The 20,805-nt window shown below is 36.4% G+C and overlaps 1 protein-coding gene across 5 annotated transcripts in view; it reads right to left on the bottom strand.

The window, feature by feature from the left end:
• The window catches only part of cnih3 (cornichon family AMPA receptor auxiliary protein 3), a 54,474-nt gene that overhangs the window by 16,499 nt on the left and 17,170 nt on the right, over nucleotides 1-20,805 (bottom strand). For 4 of the 5 annotated variants that reach the window (XR_007488794.2, XR_007488795.2, XM_049756615.2 and 1 more), the window contains exons 1-3: nucleotides 10,684-11,266; nucleotides 3,548-3,616; nucleotides 1,245-1,292 (exon numbers count right to left, since the gene is read on the bottom strand). Coding sequence is in view for 2 of the 5 variants with exons in the window: in XM_049756615.2 (XP_049612572.1) it covers nucleotides 1,245-1,292; nucleotides 3,548-3,616; nucleotides 10,684-10,761 (195 nt within the window). In the remaining 3 variants the exon portion in view is untranslated. Of the gene's footprint in view, nucleotides 1-1,244; nucleotides 1,293-3,547; nucleotides 3,617-10,683; nucleotides 11,267-20,805 lie in introns of those variants that run through there. The other variant, XR_007488796.2, reaches the window with a different exon arrangement.

Below are 20,805 nucleotides of genomic sequence, written 5' to 3' on the forward strand. Positions count from 1 at the left end.
GGGGGAAACTTTGCATATGTGAGACATTTAAGTCTCCCATGCGATGAAAATGTCTTTTTTGTTGTTTTGTCAAGGAATCGGGAAAACGGTTCATTTGGCGCCAGTTGAACCGTAAGACTGGCGTTATGCCTTGGTTCTTTTGGTAGCCTGTAGAATGCTTATCCTTATTTTCATTATTATACTGTCAATCATCGGTGTCAAACTCAAGGCCCGGGGGCCAGATATGGCCCGCCAAATCATTTTACGTGGCACCCCGAAGACAAATTGTGCATCAACTTCATCTGTCAATACTAAAGTTACAAGTTGTCTTCACTTTTAAAAAAATACAGCAATTTTTATTACCATTGAAAAGTTTTTACTAGTCTCCAGTTTCCAACTTATTCATAATATTATTTGTAAAAATTTGCTAAAATATTGCTTGAAGGATATTAATAGTTACATTATCTATCATGTTTGAGAATAATCGTCAATTTGTTTTGGATATGTGAAGCCCTTAGAGACTTGTTTGTGATTTAGGGCTATATAAATAAACTTGACTTGACTTGACTTGATTTGAATCATTCATTTTTAATATTATGTGGTTCATAATAATTCTACATCAACCCCATCACAACCAACAGAAAGAAAAGCAACAATATTAAGAAAGATGATGTCCTAGCACTCCCCAGTGCCCACAAAGTCCATAAGCCTTCATTCTCATGTTTCCTCCCACTGCTCCCAATCTGCTGCTAACCTAATCCTGCACTCTGTCATAATTATGCACGCTTTACTGTATTTCAAATTTTCAGATTTTCTTCTCTACAGTGCTCACAATTTACACCGACTCATTAATTTCTGCTGTGAATTTTTTTTTCTGATCTTACTTGGGGAAAACACTGTAATTGAACATAACACGATGGATGGATAAATGGATCCAGAGACCGTTTCAGATCATCAGAGAGAATAATGTCACGTTAAAACTGTGAGGACGGAGGAGGCCTCATTTTTTCATCAAACTGCATCCTCAAGGCAAAGTGTCAACAGACACACACAAACACACACACTCACACACTCAATAGCTCTGCAGGGCATATCACCTTTCAATTTGTATTGCCTTATTACCAGTCCAACATGAAGCAAGAAGACACAGGAGGCATCAGTGTGTTATTATAAACCGCTCCACGACTGACTCCAAATTTCCAAATTATAAAAACAACAAATATTATTAATAATAAAAACAAATAGATAGTCTGTAAGCTGCTCACCTTCCTCAGCAGGTTGCAGATCCTCTCGATGTTTCGCAGTCTCTCTCTCTGTGAGATAAAGTATAAAAAAATAATAATAATTGAATTTTTGGGTGACAAAAAGTAGACACAGTTTCAGATTCTCACATTTTGCTGGATTTGATTGAGTCGCAGGCAGACAGATTTAAGAAAAACATTCTGTGAATGTATTAAAAATATGTTTTCAGCTTGTGTAATAATGTGTAAAAAGCCTCTGAAGCACAAATCAGCACTCGCCAAAGTGCTGACTGGAGCAGCCACTATTTCACTTAAGCTTTTAACGTCATCATCAAATATTAAATAAACTCCCATAGCATCACATTCTGGGTTTTCCCCGCAGTTTTGCAAGTTCTAAAGAATATGTTGTGTATAACTTTGGCTTCTATTTATTAAGTATTTCTATCAGTGTCAGAATAACTGTTCTGTGGTTATTTGGTGACTTGATTTTTATTTCTTGCCAGCTGACTGCTGTCAGAAATGCGAGTTACCGGTAATGAAGTTTCATATAAAAAAATATTACTTTATCTATTTATGTATATATCAATATATGTACAGATTCTGAGATGCCCTTGATTCATTCCCCATCTGTGTGTATTTAATGTTTTTTAATTCACTTGATTGGAAATGATTGGATGCTGTTATTATGAATTATAAAAATTTATCATTTATGCCAAAATGTCACATGGGACCCTACCTCATTTCAGAGTTACCAAAGATGTGGGATTGAAAGAAGAAGAAAAAAGCGCATGAAATGTATCTTGCTGCCTTTTTCATTATTTTAAGTGTTTCAGAGTACAAGAAAAAGTCATTTCAGGGAAAAGAAAGTTTGCCTCTGATGTTTAATTTACTGGTGGCATAACTGAACAAAAAATTCACAGAGGAACAGTGTGGAAAAAAAAAATAGCTGATCCTTTTAGTATGCATTTCCTCTGTCCTGAAGATGACCTGATTCACCGCAATCACATTACCGTATTTTCCGCAATATAAGGCGCACCGGATTATAAGGCGCACCTTTAATGAGTGGCACATTTTACAACTTTGTCCATATATAAATCCATATATTTGGACACGCCTGCTGTAGTGGCTCAATATTGGTCCATATATAAGGCGTACCGGATTATAAGGCGCATTGTCGGCTTTTGAGGAAATTTGAAGTTTTTAGGTGTGCCTTATAGTGCGGAAAATACGGTATTTTTAATATTATTATCCCAACAGTAATCAAAGTCTATTGTAAAATTCGGTAGTACTAATAACAACAACAATCAAACTAGCAACAAGCTAGGCTACCTATTAATTAGCAGGCAATTAGACTAGATTAGGCAGTGGAGGTAAATTTGGTGCAAAAGTAACTTGTACTTGGTGACATGAGCAAGAGATGCAAAAATAAACAACAGGTTGGATTGGATCACAGTCATTTACATTTATTTCAGAGTGCCTTGTGCATGATTGACATGCTAACAAATGAGAAAGATGAGAAGTTATTGAACATATTACGCTACGCTAGCACGAACGTAAAAGGTAGCCATGAATATAGTGAGGCAATAGTGGCAAATTATGCAGAGCACTCACTTTACATAACACAATTATGATAAAACTGAAATGGTTAGTAGTGAGTTGCTATGGAAACCAGCATTGAAATTAATTCACCCAATCTCGTTTATTGCAGGAATCCCATTTCCCATGAGCTCACTGCCAATACCCAGTGATAGAACCCGGTGGCTCTTAGAAAATGAAGTGTCTTTTTTTTCTGGTAGGGAAGGAAGTTCTGACAAGTTGGGCTCTGCTAGCAGTCTTCTTGAAAAAAATAAACCATTAAATATTGATTTATGAGCTGTTGCAAACTAACATGTTCTTTGAGAAGAATTTAACGTGTTCTGTTTGCATGTTTTGAGATTTACATTTTCATTATTGGCTCATGGCTTGAATCTAATGATTAAGCTTTTGAAATTATTAAATTACAGTCATGGAATAGGTGGCAGTCAAATGTTACTGCTGATGTTAGACACAGACAAAATGGTTGAAATGCAAATTATTGAAATACGTGTTATTTTAGGCAACAATTACATCACTAAAAATATAAATACTCATATAGGCTTCAAAAGTTGTTTTAATAAGATGATGGAAATGCTTCCTGACATGTAAGCATTTATTTTGAAACAGGTAACCAGGAACGTTAATATTTAAAAAAAATGTCATAAAGTAAAGCTGATAATGTAGTTCTGGTAATTGTGGCTACACAAGAACAATATATTTATAAAAAAAAAAAAAAAAAAGAGCACACCTACCGCATGGAGTGGATTGCCTTGATCGATGGGCACCTTAAAGTCCGCCTGGAGCTCATCGAAAGCTGTTATCTGAAAATAAAAAAAAAAACCAAACATTATGACTGATTATGATATAGTGATCATAATGCGGTTTATACCGATCAGGAATCCGAAAACATATCTGTGTCGGTATGTGCACACCTGATGGGGGGGGGGGGGGATCACACAAGATGCACAGAAACAGAAGCGGCACGGCACGCCTTTTATATTTTTTTTCACATCAATGTAAGACACAGCAGAGGTTTGCTCTGATCCTGATTATTTCCCTTGACTCCAGAACTGACAGGCAGCTTTTTATACATGTTATTACCCAGTGGATCCCAAGCACGATCCTGGTTCATTGCCCCTCTGTTAGTGTTAGCTACCCCTTGACTATCCTCATGCCTGATGAGATTGCATATGCAGTGTTATCGTGTATGTGGATCAACCATATTGTAAAAATTAAGGGAGATTATTTCATTTGTTTCAAATTACCCACTAAAAATACAGTAATTTACATTTTTAAATAGGAAGTGTTCAGTGCTCGGAAAACAAAAAATTATTAGTTCCCATGTGACAACTAGTAGTCGGACTTCGGAAGGAATATCAAAATCGTTGCCGCAGACTTCCCAGAGGTCAAAGGTAATGCATAAACCGTGAGTTGGCTTCTGCTTTAATCACTTTCATGTTTCCTACAGGGCCTGTATCTGTGCAGAACACCTTGGCAGAGGGAGACAGCTGGAGAAGCCAGTTTCCCTGATGTTGATAAACAGCGTTGGCACGGTTAACCCTTTACTCCACTCTGAGGAAATCAAATGAAACTAATCGTTTCCTCACAGACATCTCCGATGAGCTTTCTGTATTTTGCTGTCAGGCTTTCTGCGAGGCATGATGGGAAAATTGGAAGCATATGTAAGATATAAAAATACATATTTTATTAAATTAAATTAGTGCATTTTGTAATCTGTTTAGTGAAAATTAATCTACAGACAGAACTAATAAATAGTATATACGCTATATGAATTATTGAAATATTTTATATTATAGCTTGGGTTGCTTTTCTGAATATTCAGGGAAAGAGCGTGCCAGCTCAAGTGACAATTTGATGGGAGAAAGTTGATTTAAACCCACGTGGCTGAAGCACGGTAGACAGATCATCTAACACGATTTATCATTCCTCAATAAATAAAAATATAATTTTAAAATCATGCCGTTTGGGGTGCCCACTTAGGGACCACATAGGGACAAAATCTAGTGCACCACAAGCATGCCACATTCAAAAGAATGGCCATGATTAAAATTGATTGTGATCACTCCCACAACGGCGCAGCCCCTCTTCTCATGTGCACTCAACTGTGGGATTACCAACACAGTCTAACTTTCCACCGCAATGAATTAGAAACGAAAAACCAAGAATAAGAAAAACAAGATTTTTCTTTGTACTTTTTGATGAATAACTAAATTTGTCTCCTGCAACCGTCCTTGAGTGTTTGCTAAAAAAAAAGAAGTGAAAAATGAAAGAAGGATAAGGAACTGCCAAATAATCCTCCAGCATGTGCATTGTGCAATGAAACAATAGAAACCGTGCAGTCAGGATGATGGATGAGGAGCCAGTGGGGGTTAATGAACACGTGGATCAATGCTGAGCCAAGCCAGTTTTCCGCCAAACCTCCATTAACCTGCATTTCTTAGTGCCAAAAACTCTGTTGACTGTTTGCTTCATGGAGATTACAATCAATTGTAGCACCAATGAATTTCTTCCCATTTGATGTCTCACTCATCCACGCGTTTCAGCTCAGTGCACATGGCGGAAACTCCCACCATGCGTGTGAGGAAAGATCTATCAACACTTGTCTTTAGTTCACTGTGTTTCTTCTTGTGTAATTTATAAACATGTTTCCTCCGCTTGTACAATGTGGTGCATTGCAGACAGACAGACAGATAATTATCCCTGCTACTAGTAGCGAATGAAATAAAGGCAAAAAAATGTAAGTAGGACATTATGAGGGAAATAATCAATTATACTTCATCTTTATTTCATTAATGATATAAAGACATGAATAATCCAGATGAAGACGGTGCAGACTGAGTGCACTAACCGCAACTATTTTCTTTTCTGCCGCCGGTCTGCACTGATGTACTGCTGTCTCAATTATTTTTTATCTTTCATAAGAGGCGATCTGTTTTCCATGCCAGGGCTTCCCCAGCAAAAAAGCTTCTCGCATTAAAATATCTTCTAAATTCATACATTCGTTCTGTTCTCATTGGCGAGTTCAGGAAGTGAATAATTGGTTCATCATTCACCAAGGACGCCGACGACGTAACCATGAAGAGATTTTTTTTTTTTATATTCTGAAGGGGGATTAATGATTCAGTGAATGACTCGTTTGACTCCTCTTTTAAGTCATCTGATTCTAATGATTCAGTACACTCAAAAGAACTGTCATGCCCTATTAGATTCAACGTTACAGGTTCTTCAATAGCTGTCTGAAACTCTCCCTCTCAATCAGTTTGATCTTTTGTTTACATTTGATCATTTTAAATTCTGCTCCCCTTATCCATCATGAAGGCAGATACGATATAATATAATCAGGTGCGCCTTATATATGGACCAATATTGAGCCACTGCAGCAGGCGTGTCCAAAAATATGGATTTTGATATGGACAAAGTTTTAAAATGGGCCATTCACTGAAGGTGCGCCTTATAATCCGGTGCGCCTAATGTATGAACAAAGTTTTAAAATGGGCCATTCATTGAAGGTGTGCCTTATAATCCTTTGCGCCTTATAGTGCGGAAAATACGGTACCTTTAAGTATTGTTTTGCTCTTCTATCGCTTTTGAACTTTAAATTGTTTCCACTCTCGCATTTGATATTCGTGTCTTTGGCTCATTTCAGTTTTGTTGCTCGACTTGGGTCATTTGGTTAATTGACATGATATCTTCTGAGAAGTGTGACCTCTTCCTCAACATTTAAGCCAAGCCGTGCAATCGTCTCTGCTTCATGCACAGCTAAATGTGGTTTGCAACATCACAAACATGGTTTTGTTGCGTTTTACTAAATTTATCTTTTATTCCAATACAAAAAAAAGGGTAGACAGCATTTGCCCTATAATTAGAAGTTAAATACAGTTAAGAAATTCTGCCCATATCAGCAAAATTGAGATGGACCCAATGGGTTAGACCAAAGCAAGATCTGGCAAATAAAGAGCAATAGTGTTCAGTTTTTATATAATACAGGGATGGAAATTTGGATTGAATGAAATGTGATGTGCTGCACACATGGAGCCAATAAGTTGTGGCCTTTTGCTGACAGAAAGAGTTATTCTCCCAATGTGCCTTGCGCAACACTGGCTAGACAGTCTGTATATCATGTCTGCACCAGAGGACTTCCCCAATCTCTCTGAGGTGTTCCAGAAGATCATTTGGCACACTTCTGGCTTTAATGATACATGGAGGACATTAGAGACTGGTGTTACATGGGAAAGAAATTACTCAAGTGAAGTTGGCCTAGCGAAGCGTTGAGCATTAGAGCTCAAGGGAGGTTGCAGTTCACCTTGTATGTTAATTACAATGGCTTCATAATCATTCCTATGAGCTCCCCTATGGGCAACTGCTCTTGTTTCTTGTGCAATGAACAGACAGAGTTCCAATTACTGCGTCTTGTATTGTATTAATATTTTTTTTAACAATCTGTTGTGCCGCTTTAACCAGGACAGCTGAAATTCCTCTCCAGGGATCAATCATGAATGATCGTATTATCTCGGCTGTAACTCTGTTAGTGATATTAATACCATATTTGTGGTGAAAATAGCTATCCATCACTTTTGCTTATCATCGTCTTCATGGGTATTGTTATTGTTTGGCTTCTCCATCTACTCTGGCAGACAGCCGCAAATTGTTCGGTTCAATTTTTTTCGATTGAAGGGGGAGTCCCTTGCTTCCGTCACTTAAGCGCTGTCTTACATAGAGGTCATTTGACTGTTTATGCATGTAGGCGGGTGGGATGTTTTGTTTTCTCTGCTCTATGGTTTGGATTTGTCACCATGGACACCTGGAGAAAAAACACATTGTTGACATTTATGCAACTAATGTCAGATTGGTTCCAAGTCAATGGCACGCAATGAAGTGGACACCAGTTCAGGTATGAAAGGTCATATATGGCATTTATCTGGAATTGAAGTTCTTCTTCCAACAAACAACAAACAGCTCATCGCTCTCCTTTCAAACACTATTGATTAACAGTAAAACCTGGAAAGGCATGTTTTGTTTTTTCACACTCCCATTCCATATAACTGTTTACCGTAATTTCCGGACTATAAGGCGCACCTTCAATGAATGGCCCATTTGAAAATGTTGTCCTTATATAAAGCGCACCGGACTATAAGACGCACCATCAATGCATAATGTCAGATTTTTAATCCAAATCAAATCATTCTCCATGTTATCTTTTTCATTTCAACTTCAGACGCAACAAATTATAATCACAAAATAATGATCATAGTCTTTTTGATTCATGATTGATAGTCTTCAGCGGGCCACTTATGATTGATTTCATGACACAATGCTTCGGGCCAGTTTAAATTTCGGAATTTGGTCCATATATAAGGCGAACCAGACTAAAAGGCGCACTGTCGGCTTTTGAGAAAATGTTAGGTTTTTAGGTGCGCCTTATAGTCCGGAAAATACGGTAGTCATATTCTAAATATAGGACATGACTTCTCCTTCATGTTCATTGATCGTAACATAATCATTCCCAGAACATGCAAAGCACACGGAGACCGGATTCAAGTCCAGACCTTCTCCACTGGGATGCTAATCGGCTAACCACTTAACACTATGCCGCAATATACTGACTGACTAAATTCCCTGGCAGTGTTCCTGCTTGTTAAAGACTTACTTTTAACGCCTCTCATCTGTCTCCGCAGTCTGAATTTGTTTGTAAAGCAAATACACAACAGTGTCTAGGTCAGCACCTACTTAATTAGCTCGTATCGTAATTAAGATTATTTTTATCCACTGAATTGAATGTGCTAGACAGTGTCACGTCTCTCATCATTTAAGACTAAATAAAAAAATAATCCTAACATCTCTCCAATTTAACATTTTTCACTTTTCTTTGAGTGATTAATTATGCATGCTCTTGCCTTTGTAAAGTGGGTAAAATTAGGCCAAAAGGGTCCAGCACATGTGCAAAAATAACAGACTTGTTTTAGGTCGCCAAAGTTCACATTTCATTTTACTCTTGTTCTAACATTTTTTCCAACTAGTTTTTTCATTGCATTGTGTCTATTGTGTTATAATTTATAGCTTTGCTAAAGCCTACTGTTTTTCAATGCAAGCAATTACCTGCAGGCAATAAAGTCTTAGTTATTGACTCAAAGTACTTTGAATGCATATGAGTTAAAAGCACACGAAAAAAAAAAAAACAGTTGGTAGGAGGAGTGAGTAAGTGAGCCAACATTACCAGCTTTCGGCAGGTGTCTAGTTTAAATGTGCAAAGCTTGTCTCTGCAGCATGCTTCCACAGCATCATATTCCCAACGCACAGGCTCTACCTAATTATGTTTCCTCTCAGTGTGCAGCCTGATCTTATTATGCTGTGTGTCTATATGTCAGGAATCTGTGGAGAAGGCGTCACCACTCTTTCTGCTGCCTTAAGCAGAAAACACAACACAGCAGCTTCACAATGGGTTGTATCTTTCAAATAATACATGTAGGTTTAAATAAAATAATATATACATTTGTTGGCGATGGTCTGCTTTCCGTCACTTCTTTATAAAACAGCAAGGAAATAGGATTGGGATTTTAACAATTAGAATGGAAATCATCTGATAACATTTAATTAAAAAAATAACCAGCCAAAATAATGACTTTTGATTAAAAAATGGATTAAAACTGCAAAATCAATAGTGGATTACGTGCATGTCGGGCATACACGCCGATAAATATAACTACATCAAACGAATGATGTAAATATCGCTGACTGAATTTCAGAACTTCATTATTTTTCATGTACAATTAATAATTTTGCTGTTGGTTGAAAATGACATCATGTGATCAGGGCTCCAGTAACAACCAGTCATGGCTCAGTTTACCAATGTCACATGACCAAACAAAGGAAACAGGCCATAATTGGTCGTTACCTGATCTTTGGGCAACCGAGTTGGTCGTCTGGCGCCAAAATGCAATCGCCGACGTTAGACATGACGCTAGGAAAGATAATCATCAATTGTTGTGCCTCAATACAGACCAGCCATTCGTGAAAATCCCAAAATTTTCCCAACGGTCCCCATGGCCACCACGCCCCAGAGCAGACCCCACATTTTGAATAAAAATGTTGCTCCGTACCAGGTTAATTTAATCATGGCACCAATAATTGAGATCATGATTAAAATTCTACGAATTTTGCATTCTTAATGTTCCGCAAAGCTGCATTGTCCACAACTTGTGTCCTAAAAGTCCCATCAAAACCGAAATCATCTTAGTTAGTCTAGATAGGTAATAAATAAATCACAATAATAAAAGTGTATCACTTCCTACTTAGAGTTGGACATGACAATCATACAATTAGCATATATTAAGAATGTGGAGATCAAAATAATCTTTTTTAGTAAACATATCCATACATTGAAGTCAATGCATACTTTATGCAGCCATTCCAAATGCATCTGTTTGTTGTTTAGAATTCTGATCCATGCATATTTAGCAACGATGAAAAAGGTGTAGGCCACCTGTCATATTTTTCAAATATTTCTGCACTGCATGGTCGAGTAGAACATCTGAGGATGGATCTGATTACGTGTGTACGTGCGTGTCCGTGTGCGGGGAAAGCTGCAGGACTCCCAAAAAGATCAGGGAAGATTACTGATTTATTGATATGGGATATTACACCGTGTTGCAGGTTGCATTAAACCGGATTGCAATCGTGTTAAGAAAGCAAAATTAGAGGCTAAATTGTGATATTTATGCGACAATGAGATCAGATACAGGTGTGCACCATTCATTCAGACCCAAATTAGGATAAATGTTTTTTTAAATTATATCACAGATGACTGGAAAATGTTGCGGCGTCGCACTATAAGATATTAGACACATCTAAAAATAAATTAAGTACTTACATGCCATATTGCGAAGAAGATGAGGGACACGCAGAGAACCAGAGACAGCATATAGCAGAAGGCAGCAAAAGTGAACATAATTGGGGAAGGAAACGACGGGTAATTCCCCGGAAAAAGCGCGATCCCATTAAGAGGGGAGAAAAAAAAAAAGAGGGCAATGATGAACAATAAAGTTGTCACACTGCCACGAGAAGGCGAGGTGGCACCGGTACCACGACTTCGCCCATGTCAAGGAATAAAAGGCAGAAAAAGAAATAAAAATGGAAAAAGAAAAGAAAAGCCTCACAGTGGCGCGTCCACTGCGTCTTTCACGCAGTGGTGTTGTGAGTCAGAATTCCAAACTGGTTCGAAATCAGTCCACGCAACGAGAAGCCGCTGCGTTCGCCGTCTTGACTGCAAGGCTGGTGTCTTCAGAAAAACATTGTTTGTGGAAAAAGAAATCCAAATAAAATGCCGACGGCTTATTTGATGTGCAAAACCACCCAGAGGAGGCGAACTGGTGGATGCTCCATTCGTTTGAGAGGAGAGAAGGGAGCACATCATATACAAACGCGCGAACAGGTGGATTGATGCGAGCAACACCCAGGGCGTGTGCACGTGTGTCTTGTGCACGCGCAGTGCAAATGCATTGAATTCCACCATGTTATTTTTAAATTTTATTCTATTTTTGGTATATTGCAATAAGCTTTTGGATGCATTTCTATTTTACATTTGCATGAAAATTTACCATAATAATGATGATGTGATGATTATCATTCTTATAATATTATAGTAATAATAATATGTATCATTATTATCAATATTATCATTATTATCACTATTATCATTATTATTATTATTAGACACGGCCGTCGATGATGATCAATGTTTAGGTAAGATGATCACACATTGCAAGAAAAAGGGGAATTAATTAGCTACATTATTTCATTTTGATGATAAAAATGGTACATTAACTAAAATACTGTTATAAATGAAAACACGATCAAGCTACTGTAGATACAAAATATTTGTCTTGGTGACTGGCGTCCTCTACGGGTTATTATTGTGTATAACATGTTTTTTCCATGTGGTTCCCATGTTTCCGACTGGTTCAGTGATGCTTTGACATACGAGTTATATTCTTTCTCAGGACATTCATATGCAAAATCACATTTTAAATTTGAAACACTATTTATCCATTCTGCTTATTTTTTACTAAATGCACACGGCACTACCATGCAGTCTATGGAAACATAAACAAATAACTCCATTACAAATTTCAGTCTACCAACATAGTCATGGTCATGTTTCCAGTGCTAATACTAGCGTAGTTATGGGTGACTATATTTATTTAGGTATTACAAGTATGCATTTTATTAATCACATGCTATTATGAATGGCCATGTTTGAGAATCATGCTCATGCACATTAGTTTTTTTTCTGGATGTGTTGTCATTCAGGAAGGTTGAGGAAATTAATCAGAAAATTATGAGAAAGAAATGAATAGGATGTACAGATTTACAGTACATTTTCAAATGTAAAGAGTAAAAATAAAAAGTACATATACCTAAAAAGTACAATAAAGTATTTGCATAGTGACTTCCCACCACTGCTATCAGCGGTAGAGGTAATAATGTTGTGACGGACAAAACATAAAAGTAGAAGGACCAAATGTTGACCAAAGGCTACGCTAACAATAACATATGAAAATGTGCAAATAATCTGAGCAACTTCCAGGTATGCTCCAGCTCTCAGCCATCATCTCCATGGAGACCTGGAGGTATAGCTTAGTGTTCTATCTACACACATAAAGGACATGAGCAAGGTCCAGTTATAATTAATGTTTGAAATGTCAAACAACAATAAACTTGATTAACCAGAATTAATATATAGAATTTAATTACTTGGAGAGAACGTATTATATAAACACATCTTTCTTTGCTTTGGACTAAAAAAAGAGACAAACATTTTCCTTAATTCAAAGCCTCTTTGTCCTAAGCCTGTCACTCAAGCTTTCCTGTGATGTTAAATTAAGAATGCTGCTTTTAATTCCACAGCAGCTAAAATCCTCTTAAACACAGTTTTGCATATACTCTCATATTGGAGAGGAGACGTGGATTTATTAGTGGATTGATACTGACAGGAGTCTTCAAGGATAATAGTATGGGACAGTAAGATAAAAACGAACGCTGAATTGAGATGGGCTGGACGAATTTATTTTCGCACATGCAGCATCTTGACGCGGTTAAAAACAGGCTTTCTGCTGCGGTGTGGGTGTGAACACAGGCTTGATTTACCATCAATCAAAAAATAAAGTTCTAACATCCAATAATTTTGTCTTTGTAGTGTATGTTGGAAGAGATTTGCAAATCATTGTACCGTCAATGTCCCAAGTTTTTTTTGTTTGTTCCATATGTGCAATAAAATAAACACTATTTTCTGCATTGTGTCAGAATCCTTGACAACTGCCTGCCTGACACAACTTTTAATTATTTTTACTGCAAACACATATCCTAGGAACATGCCATAAAGAAGTTGAGGTGAGTTTGCTGTAGGAGCAGTTATGAGCTCTAACCCCTCAAAATTCCAATTAGCCAATTTTCTTTGGGTGAGTATTGTTGACGCATGCTCTGAATGAGTGGCTGTTGTGTGTTACTCTTTTGCCACTAGATAGCGCCATTTCTTGCTTAAATAAATCGTATGCTTCAGTTCTCAAATGACTATTCCCAATAGCGAGTTCAATCACTAATTAGATTTTATTTTATTTTTTAAACTAATTAATTACGCTGATAGTATTTATCACTACGGAAGAGGATTAAGGCCAGTGAAAAAAAAACAGGGGGGGGGGGGGGGGTGACAGGATTTTGATATTTTTTTACTCAGAATTCTGACTTTAAACTGAGAATTCCCACTTTAAAGTCAGAATTCTGATTTGAAAGGAAATTATGTTAGATTGCTGACCACATTTGTACAACAACGACCTAAATGAATGATTTACCTAATTAGACCTACAATATGGATGGATATCCTTCCGAGCTTTTGCTGTAGTTCATTACCATAAAATATATGGCTGTATAAGTGCACCTAATTTCTCTGTACTTCCTGTAGCACTGTTGTACACAAAGTGACAGACAACAGAGACCTCAATTAGGTTCCTGGAAGAGCGACAATTGTGAACTGCTGATGCACCGGCTGCCTGCTGAGAAATCTTTTCTGCAAAGTAGCAGTATCCCACTCCACCATAAAATTGAGGCATTGTTGCTTTTTTTTTATTTTTACATTTAGAGACTAGTCATGGTGGTATTTTGAGCCTGAGGAGGGCTTGCTATTTAATAGTCCCTCCAAGAGATGGCCTTGACGTAAGTGTGTATCAGTATCCAGTGGAAACAATAAATTTAGCAAATTGTCTTCCTAAAGGCACAGCAGGGAATTTGGTTCATTTATGGGAGCTAATTTGCAGCAAAAAGTTTGACCAAGCAGAAAAAGTGTTTTTTTGTCTTCACTTTTCCATTGTTAATTACACACCCACCCTCATCACATGCTAACTTTTCCCATTAGCTCACTGCTATTTTTAACTCCTTGAAAATGAGGCCCGCAAGTGTATTTCTATTTTGACATGGATTATTTTGTGTATCAGGGGTGTTTATTCTCATTACTGATCTAAAGGGCAGAAAGGACGTTAGACACTCAAGGTCCATTCCGCTAATGAAGACAGATTAGTCAAGGAACAACACACAATTACACACAGAAGTATGCATGAACACACACAACACACATACAAGTAATTAAAAAACAAATCTTAAAAAGTTAAGGTAAATGTAAAGGTGAATGACAAGGGTACCTTTAGGGACTGAAATAGACAAGAAATTGTGACATCAGTCGTCCTGGGACCTCAGCTTCACTGGTGCGTATGGCAAAGTGGCGCATGAGTGATCCCTCTTTCACACCCTGTGTATTGTAAATACGAAAAAAGGTGTAGTCAGCTATCGCGACTGAAAAACATTCTTGACTGCATTCATACACACCTCAATTGAGGTACAGCAAAAGCTTGATTTAAGAGTGTTATATAGAAAGTCCTGTTTTTTTTTATTTTATTTTTTTAGAAAGGCATGTTTGTAGGCAGTCAACATGGTCCTTTGTCACTTTAATTTAAATCAGACATGTTGGGCAGCTAAGGAGTTGCAACTTTCCTATACCGATTACTTCTTATCAAACGCCTTTAAATTAGTCACAGGAATTAAATGGACTAAGGTTTATCAAAGTCAATGTCAAAGTCTGTTTTATTGTCAATTTCTTCACGTCAAGACACACAAAAAGATCGAAATTGCGTTTCCTACTATCCCACGGTGACAAGACATATTACATATTATATATATATACGTATAGATATAGATAGATATAGATATATAGATCTATATATATATATAGATATAGATCTATATATCTATATATATATATTATATTGCTCCACGGACAACCAAAACATTCAAGTAAACAATACAAAAAGTAAAAACAAGATGGCGCATACAATGAATAAATAAGAGCAATGTATAAATAATAAATAAATAAATTAATTAATAAATAACAGCAACATGGTTGGAATATGCGCATTTAGCTTTGTACGGCCTTTATAATGTTCATTTAAAATACTACTTGGAAATGTATTTAGGACAAAAAAAAAATTTGGGTCCATGACAAAACCGCAATTGACAAAGTCACGTTGAATCGAAGCACGTAAAATCGAGCTGTATCTTGCGAAAAATGAATACCCACATGACAATAACTAATGCTTTTTGTAGAGGAGAAAATTTGTATACTTTTTCCATTTAACAAGTTGCAAAACTACATATTAGAAAAGTGTTTGATTTAGGATGTCGGCTTGGATTTTGTGCTAGAAATCCATGCATATGTCAACACCTAACATTTTCCCCACCCCTGTGAGGGCATTAAATGTGTTGGCAGTTCTGTCTTCTCGCATGTACGCATTCCGTGAGGCTAATGAAAGGAATCCAATCAATCTTTGTCTCGCGTTACTAAATACATTCAAATTTATCAACGTCAAAGCTATAATTTCAAGTGCACTCAATGAAAATTGCTCAGCCTTCCATATTGGTTTCCTAATGCTTTTACCCATCACAATGAAGCAGTAAATTGCTATGCACGTTCCCTTGTGTGCATGTTTGTCCAGGCCCATGGCTCAAGAATGGCTCTGGCACATGGGTCGATAAATTTGAAAAATGGCACACGAGCGGAGTAGTGTGTGCGTGTGTTCATAGTTATTGTCTGCATTGCATTTCACTGGTTAGACTTATTAAATAAAACAATTCCAGAAATGCACTTTTAATAATGTTGATTAAAAATATTCTCCAACAAGAATACTGAGACCTATCAGACATATTGCCATTAAAAAATTTGACCACAATAAAAAAATTCTAAGTGCATTTATGGTGGTAGTGTTTTTGCAGAAAGAATTGTGTGCTTCTCCTGCGTTACATCAGCTTCTGAGAATAAGGATAATAAAAATGTGTGCGTCACTTGTGCTACTTTTAAGTGATGTTTATTTTTCTTTAGATTTGCAGCCCTGCTTCCTCAGAGTAATGATAGATGGTGGCTTGCTGTTACCCTCTCAAGGGAAAGATCCTGGGTAATCCCCGAACTGAAGGCCATTAGTTAGCTGCATAGGCTTTTTGCTTAGCGTCATCCTGTACTGTATTTATGGTCTGATTTGTTTTATGTTACACCTAACGGGTGAGTGTCGCCCTAAGTGACTTTTATCGGGCACAAACAACATGGCGTTTTCGGGAAATGAAAGTCAATGTCATGTCGATTTCAGTCAATTGTAAACACTCATGCAGGGATGCTATTTAATGTTTAAATTTTTTTTTTTCAATATTTGGTAAATTATTTAAGTGGAGAAATGCGTTCTTTAAAGGTGATTTATTTTATTGATGATTTATTAACTTTGGATTTAGATTGACTTAAATAAATAAATAAATTTAATACTTAATTTTTTTTCTTGAAAAATCCTTCAATATTTGGTAAATTATTGAAATGGAGAAACGCGTAGTTTAAAGATGATTTATTTTATTTATGATTTATTAACTTTGGATTTAGATTGACTTAAATAAATAAAAATAAATAAGTAAATAAACAAATAAATAAATGAGTAAATAAATAAACAAACAAACAACAAACAAATAACTAACTAACTAAATAAAAAATAAATAAATAAAAGTGAGGTCAAACTTTTCTTCCCAAAATCTAGGTTTAGAATATTTTTTCCAGTTTCTTTCAATGCACATCTCTTTTTTTTTTTTTTGCTGTTCCAGCCTCTCCCACCTTCTTCTCACATCCATGCTTTATGTACACAATCAATTATTCAATGTGGAGTTTTTACAAGCCGTCCCACCCACTCTGCTGACTGCACATACTTTTTATGTGTACATAAACACAGCACCTACATGTGTGGGTACAAAAGCCTCATTATAAAACTATTTTAACTCTCAAGCTACTTTTTTTTAAGAGCAGAAAACAAACATTAATAGTTTGATTTCATTGTCCACTTCTTTTTTTGACTACTGATTTTGGTTTACCTTTATCCTTTCTACATCCATCAGTTGGTGTCCATTATTACCGAATATTAATGAGAAATTCAATTTCTCAGGAAGACCAACTAATCTCATAATTCTAATGATTGTGCATTATTTTGATTTTTATTACCCTAATTGCTTTCCTTACTGAAATAGACATTGTGATGAGCCAGCAAGGGAATTTTAGTAAGGCACATGTTTGATATACTGTACTGTATATATTGATTTGTAATTTGTGTAAAACGCACGTCGAGGTACAAGGTTGGCCTCAATTATAACAAAAGACTTGGTGCCAAGCCATGCATGCACTTATAGTCGTGACTTTGTTCAAAGATTTTGTGGCCTATCTTTCATTCTTATGTGTTTGTTTTACCGTTTTACCTTGTTTAATCCAATATTTATTTTAGCCACAATACACTTCAGTATACTGACCTACCGTATTTTCCGCATTATAAGGCGCACCAATATGGATTCGTGGATGAGGACTAACTTATTAAAGTAAGCTTTACGTGTTTATTTTGTGTGTTGTGTGATATTAACGTTTGAGCAACGTTGAGTTATTGTTTTCACTATTTCGAGTGTTACTATATTGTGACTGCATTAACGTTTGAGCAATGTTGAGTTATTTATTCTATGCGCCTTATAATCCAGTGCGCCTTATATGTGGACAAAGTTTTAAAATGGGTCATTCATTGAAGGTGCGCCTTATGATCCAATGCGCCTTATAGTGCGGAAAATACGGTACTTAAATAGCACAATACAATGTGAGTGAAATGTTCATATAAAAATGCTTTCTTCTCCTTTTGTGGTCAATTTATGCAGCAAAGTGATCAGAGGTCAGGTTGTAATACTCAAATATTTAACAACCTTGCTGCTTGGAACGTGGTAATTGTTAATCAGACATATCTCAAATGTTTTTTACTCCCAGTGGGAGTAAAAATGATTGAGGCTCTGTTAAAAGAAAAATCCTTTCATTATTATCTTATCTTACTGTCAAAACTATCTTTGCATCAGCTTGCAAGTCTGCATGCTGAAGTGTAGTAAAAATAGCTATGCGAAGATAAAAGTGTTATAAGGATAAAAATGGATCACAAGAGACGTGCCTCAAATCCCTGAAATAGAACGAGAGAAAAAATGAATGATCATAGTCTCCTTGTCACATTATTTCCTTTGGTGACAGGTTTCAAGGCTTTGTCAATCGCTTCAACCTGCCGTGCTTGTTTGCTACATCCACATCAGACTATTTTTTTAACTTCATTGTCTTATGCGAGCTATTTACAAGGATATAATGTACGGAACAAAGCAAGCGTGGCAAAAAGCTGCGTCTGAAATCAAATCCTCTGGTACATCAACGGTATGCCGTTAAACTGTTCCTCTCTGAAGACACTGCAGAGTAAACAGCAAGCTCATTAGCGATTCCAGGCACGGTGGCCACAGGCAGTTTTCTCTGCGAAACTACTCATTACCAGTATTGTTTCTACAGCTCAACTGTCTGTTTTAAAACATGCTCTTAATTCCTGTGCAGCCAGACCAGACTAGTCAGTCAAGTAACGTGATGTATTATTACGCCGGTCACACAACAGAGAATTGTATAAGATTGGATGATTGTAAAAAATTATTGTTTATTTATCACGGTTTGCATTGACACCTTTTAGATCACTGGTGTCAAAGTCAAGGCCCGGGGGCTAGATACGGCCCACCACATCATTTTAGGTGGCCCCCCGGAGACAAATTGTGCATCTAATTCCTATGTCAATTCCAAAATTTCAAATTGTTTTCACAAAATAGAGATATTGTTAGCAATTTTTATTACCATTCATTTTTTCTAAAATAATTTTTAAATATTTGATTTCAATATTTCATTTTTAAATATTTGAACAGTTTTTATTAGTCTCTGTTTTGAAAACTAGTTATTCATCAGTTTGTTGTGTAGCCTATTCTATATATACACAATATGAGACGTTCATACATTTATTTGGGTTGACAATTTTAATGGCCCTTTGAGGCAAACTATGACTATGATGCGGCCTGCGACAAAAAATAATTTAACATTCCTGTTATAGATGAAATACAAGCACAGGGCAGAGTACTGTAATTAAAATAGAAAAGATATGAAGGAATGTGAAATTATGTTTTTTTTTTCCTTCTACTACTATTTTCGGTATATAGTATTGACTATTAGGCGCACTTGAATTCCTTTTAATTTCCTCAAAAATCGACAGTGTGCATTGTTATCCGGTGTGCCGGCTTTTCGGTTTGTTGTCTTTAATTGAAATTCCTTCCTATTATGTTTGGCGTTCTTATCTACATCCACATCTAATTGCTTGCATGTTTTCGTTCTCTGGCCCTGTAAATTCATTAAATGTTATCTGATTCAAATTGTTATTTTATCCCCGAAATTTAGGCCTAGTCAAGCAAATAAAAATACACGATTCAATGAATTTATATTTGTTGTTGATTGGATCATTTGAAAAGAGTGCAAATAATATATATTAGATATTTCGACCTCTTCCTTTAAAAAGATCTCATCCACTCAGATGTTTCTCTCCTGTTTTCAGTTCCAAACATCAGAATCTAAGCGGCTAATACAGAATATTTTATTCTCTTGCATCTCCTACCCACGCCTCAACCATATCTGCAGTAAGCACGCTCTCGGTGCAAAGGGGTTTCCCATCTCAGGCATTCCCTCACTCTCTTATGTTTATTTTACTGCTGATGCAGCGTGACCAGGATTATGCTTTTAACCAAGTCCAAGATGGCCGCCTCCGGCTGCCAGCTCCCGCTTTTTTTTTTTTTTTTTTTTACAGTCTCTCCCTGTGCTATTTCTGAAAGAGGAGAGTGAAATAGCTAGAATTTAAAAATAAATGACCCTTGAGGAGAACAATGTTCTCTCCAAGCCGCATCTGTCGTGCAAAGAAATTTACTACCATCTGTGAATGCTAAACATGCTAACGAGGAATCACATCAATTTGTCACTGCTGTTGATTGATACAAAGTTTCCAGATTGCATGAATCAAACAATATGTTTTGATGACTGAGGAATGATTCCAAGTGGTTTGCCCTTTTTTTTTTCATCATTGTAATCAAACCATCAAAACATAATAATTCAAACTGCGAATGGATATGTTATCGCAAAGTAATTCCCAACTGATTCAAATCTGCAGTCTCAGACTTACAGTACTGGCTCAGCACTCAGAGCTAAATGGAAGCCCAGTTAAAGCATGGTAAAAATAAATAATTCAGCACAGTCCCAGTACATATGAATGTCTCCATAATTTATCTTGAACCTGACAGGACTAACCCAGAATCCTGGAATGTATTTTTCCCTCAATAATAATCAGATTTTTTAGAAATTGTATTTTTTTCCCTTCATTTTTTTTTTAGCATTTTTTGCTCCTTTGGGCGTTATCTAGCAAAACATTCCCCCTTTTTTTTTTTTTAAATCAGAGACTTTTATCTATTTATTTATTTTCATGTTTAAAGATTAATGATAGAACCAGAGGTTTAAAAGCAGATTCTTTTCTTAGTTTGGATGAATGTACTTTCAAGAAAT

Source organism: Syngnathus scovelli, chromosome 20 (genome assembly GCF_024217435.2).
Source record: "Syngnathus scovelli strain Florida chromosome 20, RoL_Ssco_1.2, whole genome shotgun sequence".
Lineage (NCBI taxonomy): Eukaryota > Metazoa > Chordata > Actinopteri > Syngnathiformes > Syngnathidae > Syngnathus > Syngnathus scovelli.